The sequence below is a fragment of the Pezoporus flaviventris genome, unplaced genomic scaffold, assembly GCF_033815535.1.
Source record: "Pezoporus flaviventris isolate CSIRO_AGI_PZ_B2104156 unplaced genomic scaffold, CSIRO_AGI_Pfla_v1 ptg000035l, whole genome shotgun sequence".
NCBI classification, from domain to species: domain Eukaryota; kingdom Metazoa; phylum Chordata; class Aves; order Psittaciformes; family Psittacidae; genus Pezoporus; species Pezoporus flaviventris.
In genome coordinates, this window is record NW_026892583.1 from 8,424,941 (window position 1) to 8,437,340 (window position 12,400).

The 12,400-nt window shown below is 41.8% G+C and overlaps 1 protein-coding gene across 3 annotated transcripts in view; it reads left to right on the top strand.

Annotated features, from left to right (window-relative positions):
• FANCM (FA complementation group M) overlaps positions 1 to 12,400 on the top strand; it is a 74,585-nt gene that overhangs the window by 23,525 nt on the left and 38,660 nt on the right. For all 3 annotated transcript variants that reach the window (XM_061462440.1, XM_061462439.1, XM_061462441.1), the window contains exons 5-10: positions 2,026 to 2,157; positions 3,209 to 3,341; positions 4,983 to 5,105; positions 5,581 to 5,682; positions 10,089 to 10,282; positions 10,958 to 11,164. In XM_061462440.1, the coding sequence (XP_061318424.1) occupies positions 2,026 to 2,157; positions 3,209 to 3,341; positions 4,983 to 5,105; positions 5,581 to 5,682; positions 10,089 to 10,282; positions 10,958 to 11,164 (891 nt within the window). The remainder of the gene's footprint in view (positions 1 to 2,025; positions 2,158 to 3,208; positions 3,342 to 4,982; positions 5,106 to 5,580; positions 5,683 to 10,088; positions 10,283 to 10,957; positions 11,165 to 12,400) is intronic.

Sequence of the window (12,400 nt, forward strand, 5' to 3'; positions counted from 1 at the left end):
TGCTTTGCCTGGGGAGCTGCCTGAGGCCATCACCAGGCTTCCTGGGGATCAAGGTGGTTGGAAGTGCCCGGGGGCACTTCAGCTGCAGATGGATGTTCAGCCCCTGCAGCAGGTCTGACGTCGACTGTCCCGGCATGCATGGGGTGGGCAGTGATCCTCAGCATCATCCTGCCTTTGACGTTGCTCCCGTGGGCATCTCCCATCCCCTTCAGCCAGGAGCAGTGAGCTGAGCTGGGCTCCTCTCAGCAACAGCAGGAATTTGCCAGTCGGGAGGCCCAGAGTAGAGAAGAGGAGCAACCTGAGACACACCAAAGCATTCATAATTTAGGCTTTGTTTCTGTTATTTCTCATCAGCCTTTATCTGTTATAATCAGCTTAGCCTGCTGACTTCAGCTAGCTGTTTTCCAAAGTCCTGCTGGCATGGAGCTGGGGGCATTGTGGAAATTCCCCAGCACATTGTTTCCCCAGTTTGGCTGGTGCTTTCACAAGTTTTCTTTCACTATTCCAAAGTTCTCTTTGCTTTTTGGTTCTTTGGGGCATTAATGCTGGGGTAATTGATGATGGCAATTATCCCTTCTCCCCACCCTTTTCACAGTATTTTCCACTTAATGCCACATAGGCACAGGACACAAAGTAAGCTGCTGCTACACTGAGAGGGTATGAGTAGAATGTGGTTATTTGTAATGTCTGTGCATCCTGACAGGCTCTAATAACCCAGCATATGGGGGAAGAGGACAAACAGAGTGTTGTCACTTCGTGTATAAACACACTGCACTTTCACAGTTGGCTTTATTTTCCTGTTATTTTGTCTTTGCAAGCTGAAGACCTACTTAGGTCAGTATTGTTTGAGGCCTGACAGTTAGACCTGTTTTTATTGCTTCAGTTGGACTTGGTTGTCACTGGGCTGGAAGAACAGCAGTAAACGGATTAGGCATCTGTTATGCTATAGCCTTTGAGCAGTTCAGCTGAACCGGTATTAAAATACCCAGAAAACTTGGGAAATGCATTGGATGTAAGCAGCTATGGGGAGCCATCTGCTGTCAAACTATGTCAAGACTGCCTTTGAAAAAGCTTCTTGTTGTGCACCAAGATGTTTTTGGGGCTACTAGCCAAGTGGGCCAACAGATTGTAAGCAATTTTTGTAGAACAAATCTGATTACTCCAATTATTACAGAGTTAGCAGTCATGCAAAACTAGGTCTGTGAAAAAAATCCTGACCACCTAAGGCGGAGAAACAAAAAGGAAAAACAGGATTAAGATGAATTAGTGCAGGTCAGTTTCCTTGTTTCACCCATGTGGAAAGCGGGTACATGTGATGTATAAAAGCAAATTGTCTTTTGGTGTGGTTTCCAAAGGAAACAGGGTTTGCTGCTGTTGGGCGCTTAGTCCTCTCTGCTCAGCTCTCCTGACTCCTGTCCCTTCCCCACACAACTTTCTAACCTGTTGACTAGTCCTTTGCCTATGATAATTTAAACTTCTCAAAGCTCAGTGCAGGTTTTCTTGACGCCAGTGCCATTGTAGTTAGGGTTGCCAGTCTAAGAGCCACCTGCAGCAGGAGCTCAGTAGCTGGCTGCCCATCTCATTTTGGTGCCTCCCTGCTTTGTCGGTACTTGTGCGATTACAGAAGCACAGTGTGTGCTTCCACTTCTCAGTTATTTGATTGATGCAGGGTTATCTTAGGGGCAGGAGCATATTTATCTGTAGATTAGAGGGCACAAATCCTTATTTAGGAAACCGAGCTGTGATAGTTCTACGGCTCTTAGAAGAATTTTGTAAACTATCCTAGAAACCTCCTGATACTGGAGAATGTTACAGTGAGGTACAGGGACACCGGGTGTCATCTGGTACAGTAACACATTTTTCAGAAACCAGTGCAGTTTGTTTTGAAAACCTCTGTGTTTTAAATAAAATAAATGAGCTGCTGCTTGTGTTCTGTTGTGTAAGATCTTTAAAAGTAAAACTCCTTCAATGGGCTAAATATGCATTCCTTCGTATCTTTTGTGTTCTTCTGTGTTTTGTTTGCAGGTACTAGAAACATTTGCTGGACGCCTGATTAGAATAGGAGTTTTAGCAAGGCGGAATATTCCCAGCCTTACAAAGTACCAGATAATTCTAGCAAGAGATCAATACAGAAAAAACCCTTCTTCACAAAGTGCGGTAAATCTCTTTATTTCATGTTACTAAAGTAATGAATAAATAGTGTGCAAATTTTCATTGAATGTTTTAAGTTAGATTTCCTTTGTAACATTCTGGTTTTAGCTCTCAAATAAAATATACAACAAAATATGCCTACTTTTTCCACATTTCTTCATGCTAATTCAGTGGAGTTAAGGAAAAGGTAAAGAACTCCATTTCCAAACTGAAATTGTTTTGAGAACTTAAGTAATTACTTTCTTAAGTAGTTACTGACTGCCAAGTTTAAACTTTTCCGTACAAAACTACATTGCTGCTCCCATTTTTCTGTAAATTGTTTGTTCAAGAGTGTTCAGATTTTTCAAATTTAAAGAGTATTACTTAAAAAATAAATAAAAGTAAAAAAGAAAAAAGAGTGCTTTAAAAAGAACATTGGGAAATACACTTTGAAGTAGACAAGCCAGCTTTTCTGACTGAAATTCTGTAGCCTTGGTAGTTGTGCCAGAAATTTCTGGTTTTGCCAAATACTGATGGGTGCTTCAGCTGTCAGATTTTCAGTGTTGTTACACTGGAAAGTAATGAGCTAGTCTTGGAAGATAATACAGGTATTGTGGAGATCATTTTGGAGGTGGGAAAAGATTGTATTCATTGATTATAAAGAATTGTGTAATGTTTTTTCTGAAGGTTTTGGAATGTCTTTAAGCTGACAGAGTGTAGATTTAGGTTAGACATTAGGGAAAAACTCTTTCCATGAGGGTGGTGAGGCCCTGGCACTGGTTGTCCAGAGAAATTGTGGCTGCCCCATCCCTGGCAGTGTTCAAGGCCAGGTTGGACAGGGCTTTGGGCAACCTGGTCTAGTGGAAGGTGTCCCAGCCTGTGGCAGGGGACTGGAGCTAGGTGATATTTAAGGTCCCTTCCACCAAACCATTCTATGATGCTATGACTGTTCTCTCTGCATTAGTTTGTGCTTTGGCTCTATTTTTCAGATGTCAGTCATTTTTTTCAGGAGAATTGTGGTATGATTGTTGCTGCTTATTGACTTCCTGATTTAATGATGAGTCTTTTTTTTTCACAGGGAGTACATCAAGGCATAATTGAAGGAGACTTTGCACTTTGTATCAGTTTATATCATGGTTATGAGCTGCTACTACAAATGGGAGTACGGTCTTTATTTATCTACCTTTGTGGAATTATGGATGGATCAAAAGGTGAGTTGTCTTTTGAAATATCCTTTCTTTTGTTTCCAGTCCTTCTCATTTAATTTACCTCATCTGCATGGCTAGGTTTGCACAAAACAGCTTATACAACAGGTGGGTTGCCAATGTGATTGATGTTTTGTTCCCATTCATCCCCATAGGAAATGTGTTAGCACAATGTCAGAGTACATTTGAGATAGTAAATGTATTTTTATGGCAGCATTTCTGGAAAAAAAAAAAAAGGCACAAACTGGACTTGGAGGAAGTACCAGTAATATCTCTGGCGAGATAGAGAATAACCATTAAACAATTAAACTGAGAAATTGTTTGGTCTTGTAAAGCAATTCATCCCCCTGCAGCAAAACTCATGTATGCATGAGTTTTAAGCATCTTTGCTGGAAGACTACAGATTTAGTCACATCACACCAGATATTTCTGTCCCAGATGTGCAACATCTTCCATGTTCACTAAGCAAAAAATAAAGTTGTTGTGATCTTTTTCTGTACCTCTTCTTATTTTCTCAAACGAAAACTGTGTGTACTATTTCAGATGTGGGTACAGCATGAATTCATACAATGATGCAAAGGTACTTTCTGTTCTGGCCTCAGTTTATTTTCGTAATTCTATCACTGACTATTGTGAGTCTTTTGCAACTCTCCACCGTCTTTTTTAGACCTGTTGGGTTGTCATTGCTCCCTGGAAGACCTGGTTTGGTACTGATACCTTTTTCAAGGGGATGAATTTCAACATGGCAATGTCAGTCCAACTGCAAGTTTCTTTTAAACACTGAGTGTGGAAGGGGAAGGTTCCAGCTATTTAGATTAGCCCATGCTGTGGCTGTCTGATTTCTTGCTTCATTTTGATTTATACTTCACTGTGTAACTGTGTGGTAACTTAAAAAAGCTAATTTGCCTACAACAAATTTCCTAGTTTCTGAGATTCCTTAAAATCGCTCTCTGCAACTGAAAGGTGACTGTTGGAAAATAGTTCTAATAAGTGGGTCTTCTATACTGGTGTCCTACTAAGTTTGGTTTCTGGTCTAAGCAGGATGAAATTCTTTTTAACATTGACATAAAATAATTCAAGAAACTTCTGAATTTAAGCTTTGGGTAAACTAAGCTCTTGGGTATCTGGCAGCATTTCATAGTCTCAAAAGATGATTTAGGTTGGAAGGGAGTTCAAAGACGATCCAGTTGCAACCCACCTGCGATGGGCAAGCTCACTTACCATTAGACCAGTTTGCTGCAAGCTCCGTCCAGCTTGGCCTTGAACACTGCCAGGGATGGGGCAGCCACAACTTCTCTGGGCAACCTGTGCCAGTGCATCACTGGCCTCACTGTGGATTGTATGATTTTTCTAGTGCTAAATGGTTGATGTAACACTTTTTAGTTTACCTGGTCCCAGTAGTAGGATTAGGCTTCTGTCTATACCTACATTTTTCATGCTTAAGTTAATGTTTTCATGTTAATTTCATGTTTAAATTCTGTACTGGTGTCTTCCCTGGAAAAAAAAAAAAAATTGGTGCCAAAAAATGTTATTTTCTAAAGCTAACGTGAAAGGAGCTTGCTGCTTTTGAGAAAGCTTCTCTTTTGAATAGAAAAAATATATTCACTCTGGAGATTAAATACTAAATTATTTCAACTTTTTACAAAGGGTTAACCCGCACAAAGAATGAACTTGGTCGTAATGAGGACTTCATGAAGCTTTATCAGCAGCTCAGAGACATGTTTTCAGACAAATCTTCAGCGAATGGAAATATTTACAAGAATAAAACAGGTCAGTATTTCCCTTTCAGAGGGAGACTATTTACATTCTGTTTAAATGAAACAGTAGATACCTCTACATAGTTTGTAGATGCAGGAATGCATTTGCTGGGATATTTTCAGCTAGTATTCTATATTCTAGGTTGTTTTCCCCAGACTTGTATCCAAGTGTCCATCCATGTATCCATCTTCTTTTGGTGGTTTTAGTTTACTATGTTTGAAGTTTTAAATTTGATTTAAGATGAAAGGTTAAAATAGTACTGTTTGACAACGCATCTTTTGCAGTGCGGCTATAATAAGAATAGCCACACTTTCTCAGAAAATTGGTTTAACAAATGTGCTTCATGAGTAGTTTACTAATATGCTTAGGGAATGCAATAAGAAGTAGTGGCAGGAATTTCTACGTCTGACTCAGAAATGAAGTTCACTAAGCCTTCATACTTGTTGCAGGTTTAGTTACATCTTTAATGGCTTTATTTCCTTTTCAGTGTTTGCAAATAAAGAAGAATTTATCTATAGCCATCCAAAACTGAAAAAATTGGAGGAAATTGTAATAGAACATTTCAAATCCTGGAAAAAGGGATGTTCTGGTAAGTACAACAACTCGGGAAAAAGTATCTGAACAGTTGAACCTGTGGATGAAAACTAGCAATTTCCTACTGATTTATTTTCTAATTTTTTCAAGTGCTTCTTTGTTTTGTATGTTTGTGTATCTTCTGTGTGGAGAAGTTCTCTTGAGAAGAACTATACCATGACATTTCTTTAAGAAAAACATTCTGTAAGTTATCCCTATTCATTTCATGCAAACTGTTCTAACAGCTTAGTAAAACAGTGGTAGTAAACTCATTCCTAATGCTACTATGTCTCATGATTTCCATAGTCATTTAATTTTTTCTGGAAACTTTGCTCAGTGCTGCCACCGCCTCCTGAAAAGTTATGATGCAACATGTTTATAGATCTTAAGGATAAAAGTTCTGATATCCAGCCTTGTTGCCAAGCATAACAAACTGAGGCACTCTTTTGAAGTTTAAAACCTTTGATTACATTTGTCTGTTTTTCATTTGTGTTCATCTTGACTGAAAGGGAGAACAAAAATATGTCATACCTTAGTATGAAATTGTGAAGCAAAGAATTCAAATCATTCAGATGTCTGTAGTTTTAGAAAGCTTCAGCTGTTGCTGAAACATCTTTTCAGCTTCTTGATCCAGCTATTGCTTGTGGAACGATGGCAGCAGTACCTATAAATTTGTTTTGCAACTTCTTCACTTTTTCCCTTGTCTGTTTGGATTGTTGTACTCTGTGAAGTTCTGATAATTTCTGACCCACCCTTCTGTTTTGTTTTGGGGTTGGTTTTTTTTATTTGTTGGTTTGGTTTTGGTGTCTGTTTGTTTTGTGAGGGTTTGGGTGTGTGTTTGTTTTGGTTTTATTTCGGTTTTTTTTCCCCCTATCTCAGATGCTTGATTGTTAGAATACACTTTAAATGACTTCTACGTGCTAGTAGGCAGCTTCAAGTTTCCTCATTTCTGCTTTTGTTACCTTAGAATATGTCCAAATGTATTTATTCCAATTCCTTTCTTCTTCCCCATCCTTTCTTCCCATTCATATTTCTTTCTGTCTGCCCTGTCTCCGTTCTGCCTCCCTAACATGTTTCTAAGCTGTTGCCTCAAATTCTGTGTTCTGTGCTGGAGTTACTTTAACTGAGTTTCATATTTAATACTCTTCCATCTTCTTTTGGTAGCATGGATTTTGCTGTCATTGAATCCCATCAGGTATGCTTTTTCCTTGCAATGTTGGTCAGACATGTCTCAGTATTATTAACAGGTAATAAGTAACAAATATTTCAGTTTTGTTTTTTGTGTCTGTGTGCATGAACCTCAGATGTGAGTAGGCATGAACTATAAATCTTTACTGTTCCAAATACAAAATTACAGTAACTGCAGGAAGAAATACATCAACTTTTATAGCATAATGGGGGAGCTAAGGTAGCATATTGCGTCATACCTTGAGCTAGGTATGTCAGGTTTTTCTTCTCCTTCTTTCTGATCCCTGTAACCTCTTTCATCCTCATAACTAATATGCAAGGCAAGGCCATAGGGAATACAAGGCAATGTTCTGACCATGGTTTTCTAGATGTATGCAGTTAAATTTAAAGCAAATACAAACAAACAGTCCTGATATCTTTGTGTCTAAAGCAAGGCCAGAAAGCACTTTACAATTCACAGTCTGATCAGAGTTGCAGGCATTCTAGTAACTAAGCTTATGCATCTTCAACCCAAATGCACTGGGCACCAGACAGAAATAGTGAGGCACTGTGAACTTCTCTATTTGCCTTCTTAGTCACTCTGTCACAGCATCTCTGATGATACCATTTGAGCAAAACCTGTACTTTTGTGCCCAACCCAGGCAAAGCTGCAGGTTGGGTGGAGAAGTGATTCAGAGCAGCCCTGCAAAGAAGGACTTGAGGGCGTTGGTTAATGGGAAGCTCAACATTAGCCAGCAGTGTGTGCTCAAAGCCCAGAAAGCCAACCAAGTCCTTGGCCACATCAGCAGCAGCATGACCAGCAGGTCGAAGGAGGTGATCCTGGCCCTCTGCTCTGCTCTTGTGAGACCTCACCTGGAGTATTGTGTGCAGTTCTGGTGTCTTCAACATAAAAAGGATGTGGAACTGTTGGAACAAGTCCAGAGGAGGATCATGAGGATGATCAGGGGGCTCGAGCACCTCCTGTATGAAGACAGGTTGAGACAGTTGGAGCTGTTCAGCCTGGAGAAGAGAAGGCTGCATGGAGACGTCATAGCAGCCTTCCAGTATCTGAAGGGGGGCTACAAGGATACTGGAGAGGGACTCTAGGAACAATTCATCAGGGACTGTAGTGATAGAACAAGGGTTAAAGAGTTCAAACTAAAACAGGGGCGATTTAGGTTATATATAAGGACAAAATTCTTTCCTGTGAGGATGGTGAGGGACTGGGACAGGTTGTCCGGAGAAGCTGTGGCTGGTCCATCCCTGGCAGTGTTCAAGGCCAGGTTGGACGTGTCTTTGAACAACCCGGTCTGGTGGAAGCTGTCCCTGCCCATGGCAGCGAGGGTGGAGCTGATGATCTGAAGGTCCTTTCCAACCCTAACTGTTCTATGATTCTGTGTTTCTATGATTCCCAAGTAGAAGGAAGTGCAGCAGGAGGGCCAGGAGACCTCCTTGGATGGATAAAGAGCTGATGAGAAAAAGTCAAAGGAAAAAAGAGGCTTATAAAAGGTGGAAGCAAGGACAGGCGGCCTGGGAAGAGTACAGGGATGTTGTCCAGGAGGCTAGGGACCAGGTTAGGAAAGCTAAGGCCCAGGTAGAATTAAACTAACAGGAAGGGATTCTATAGGTACATTGCAAATAAAAGACAGACTAGGGGCAGCGTGGGCCCCCTCAGGAAGCTCTCGGGAGAACTGGCTACACAGGATTTGGAGAAGGCTGAGGTTCTGAATGACTTCTTTGCCTCGGTCTTCACTGGCAAAGGCTCTGACCACAAAACCCAAGTCTTGGAAGGCAGATGCAGGGACTGTGAGAATGATGACCTTGGGCCCGCTGTAGGAGAGGATCTGGTTCAAGAGCATCTTGAAAACCTGAATGTACACAAGTCCATGGGACCTGATGAAATCCATCCGTGGGTCCTGAAGGAGCTGGTAAATGAAGTTGCTAAGCCCCTGGCCATCATATTTGAGAAATCATGGCAGTCAGGTAAGTTCCCGACAACTGGAAGGGGAAAATGGATGACCCAGGGAATTACAGACCAGTCAGTCTCACCTCTGTGCCTGGCAAAATCTTGGAGCAGGTTCTCCTGGATGGCGTGCTTGTCTCTAAATTGGAGAGACATCAATTTGATGGATGGACCTCTCAGTGGATAAACTGGCTGGATGGCCATACACAAAGAGTTGTGGTCAATGGCTCAATGTTTGGCTGGAGACCAGTAACGAGTGCTGTCCCTCAGGGATCGGTGTTGGGACCGGTTTTGTTCAACATCTTTGTTGCTGACATGGACAGTGGGATTGAGTGCGCCCTCAGCAAGTTTGCTGATGACACCAAGCTGTGTGGTTCGGTTGATACGCTGGAGGGAAGGAATGCCATCCAGAGGGACCTTGACATGCTTGTGAGGTGGGCTGATGCCAACCTCATGAAGTTTAACCATGCCAAGTGCAAGGTCCTCCACCTGGGTCGGAGCAATCCCAGGCACAGCTACAGGTAGGGCAGAGAAGAGATTCAGAGCAGCCGTGCGGAGAAGGACTTGGGGGTGTTGGTCGATGAGAAAATGAACATGAGCAGGCAGTGTGTGCTTGCAGCCCAGAAAGCCAACCACATCCTGGGCTGCATCAAAAGGAGCGTGACCAGCAGGTCAAAGGAGGTGATCCTGCCCCTCTACTCTGCTCTCGGGAGACCTCATTTGGAGTATTGCGTGCAGTTCTGGTGTCCTCAACATAAAAAGGACATGGAACTGTTGGAACAAGTCCAGAGAAGGGCCACGAGGATGATCAGGGGACTGGAGCACCTCCTGTATGAAGATAGGCTGAGGAAGTTGGGGCTGTTGAGCCTGGAGAAGAGAAGGCTGCATGGAGACCTCATAGCAGCCTTCCAGTATCTGAAGGGGGCCTATAGGAATGCTGGGGAAGGACTCTTCTTTAGGGACTGTAGTGGCAGGACAAGGGGTAATGGGTTAAAACTTAAACAGGGGAAGTTTAGATTGGATATAAGGAGGAAGTTCTTTCCTGTTAGGGTAGTGAGGCACTGGAATAGGTTGCCCAGGGAGCTTGTGAATGCTCCATCCCTGGCAGTGTTCAGGGCCAGGTTGGACGAATCCTTGGGTGGCATGGTGTTGTGTGAGGTGTCCCTGCCCATGGCAGAGGGTTTGGAACTTCATGATCTTAAGGTCCTTTCCAAGCCTAACTATTCTATGATTCTATGATTATTTTAAAATTGTGTATAAAAATGCTTTTTTGGCTTTTTTAAATGAACTAGACCAAGTGACGACTGGAAGCCCATCTGTGGATGCTGTGGGTACCAGAGTGATGATCTTCTCATCATTTCGGGACAGTGTGCAAGAAATTGCAGAAATGCTTTCCCGGCTCTGTCCGGTGGTTCGAGTGATGACGTTTGTTGGCCACTCCACAGGCAAGAGCACGAAAGGCTTCACACAGAAGGAACAACTTGAGGTAAAGAAAAGATGAGACTTGTATTAGGAAATAGTGATAAAGATACGCATATTAAATGTGTAAATTACTGCATTAGTATCAATAGAGATAGTATGGCTGTGACTGAACTTTAAAGTATCATTAGTCACTTTCTGTGTAGTTTAATTGCCTTCAGAGTTTCCAAAATTCTACTCACTGAACAGAATGTAGAAATAGAAATACTTTCTGTATTACATTGTATTAGTAACTGCTAACTTTCATGTATTTGAGAAGCTAGAGAAATACTCATACTTAGGGATTTTTTTTTTTTTTTTAGGTAGAAAAAATAAGATACATCCATAAATTTTGATCTAGAAAAATAAAAAGTAACAAAACAAAAACCCCTATAACCAAAGAAAAAACAATCAACCCAAATATTTAACTGCAAAGTTGGGAAGATCAATTTTAGAAGGATGCCATGGTTGGAATTGGAATAAGGTGTGCTTTTTTTCCTTTATTTTAGAACTGAAGAACTGATACGTTGATGTTAACATCAGCATGCGACAAATCCAGAAACACCAAGCTTTGCAGTTTTAAAATATAAGTTAATTTTTTAAACTTCTGTCTCAAGCTAGAAATATTGATTCTGTGATTGCAAAGTGTGTATAAAGGGCTTTCTGTCTCTCCTGCTAAATCTAATTTTAATTGTTTGTTCAGGTGGTGAAACGCTTTCGTGAAGGTGGGTATAACACTCTGGTCTCTACCTGTGTTGGGGAAGAAGGCTTAGACATTGGAGAAGTTGATCTCATCATCTGCTTTGACGCTCAGAAAAGCCCAGTCCGCCTTGTGCAGAGGATGGGCCGAACGGGGCGCAGGCGGCAAGGCAGGATTGTGGTCATCCTCGCTGAGGGACGGGAGGAACGGGTGAGTGTGTAGCTTGCTTCTCACTGGGGAAAACAAAATAGCCTGTTCCAGGAAAATCTACAGTGTGCATTAAGCCCCACAGCAATCCTGACCACTCCTAGCAACATTTTAACTGTCCTATAGGGAAGTAATAGTCCACACTATTCTAAAAACATGTGCACTTCCTCAGTGTGAAGGGCTTCAAGCCTTTGTTCTTAGTAACACTTATTTTGTAAATGATAAAATGAAACTCAGAATATACAGGGGTTTTGCCAAGGGTGCAGTGTGACATGTGGAAAAGATAGAGATGAGCTTTGAGCACAGGAGGGCTGGAAGCGTCTCGCCCTGAACTGCTGATGACGCTATGCTTTTAGACAAGTACTTAGTGGTAGCAGACTTGCATCTGAGGTCTGAAGAGATCAGCTTAAGTGGAAATCTACTTTTGCTAAATTCCTGAACCTCAGCACTCAACTTGGAGTATAATTAATCATCTCTGAGTGCAGGCTGCCCCTTGGGAAATCAATGTACCAGTGGAAGTCTAAGCCTTGAATTGTGAACTGCGGGAATCGATCTTCAGCTGTACCAGGCTGCTGCCCAGCTTCATCTTGCAGCCTGACCCAGCGAAGCAGGCAGGGCAGGGTTTAGGTAGGAGGAGGCAATCCTTGCTGACATAGCTCTGGAGAGGGTGATTGCAGAGGAATATGAACCTGCATCTTTACAGCTTCGTCATGCAATGCCTGTTTGAATGCAAGGCACTTTTAGAGTGCACCTCACTGTTCTGGCTGCAGGCTGATTTTGTTCTTTGCTGGTTTTTGTTAGTGAGGTCAGTTCTGAGTTGAATCAGGTTTCATGACAGAGAAGTCTGAGGTCTGTGTAAGCTAGTTGTAAACCCCAGATTTCAGAGTCTTGCTTTTATTTAATTTATTCTAGTCTCTATTTGCCTGTGATTTAAATGTGTAGGCAGCAGGGATTTAGTTCTAAATGAGTGTCCAAAGAGTCCTGCCTGAGGGGAAAAGTTGCTTTGAAGGGATGAAAAGTCAAAAAATGAATGGTATTTGTAAATAGGTGTTTTCCGATGCTGCGTATGAAGACAGGTTGCTACTGAAAGCTCTGCCCTGTACTGGGATATTAAAATAGCCCCTTAAATACCTTGGAATTTGACTTAAGTAGTTGGATTATTGGGCTCTTCAGATTTTCTCAGAAATCTTTGAAGCAGAACCTTAGCCTAGGTAGGTTAGTAATTTTAGGCTAGGTGGA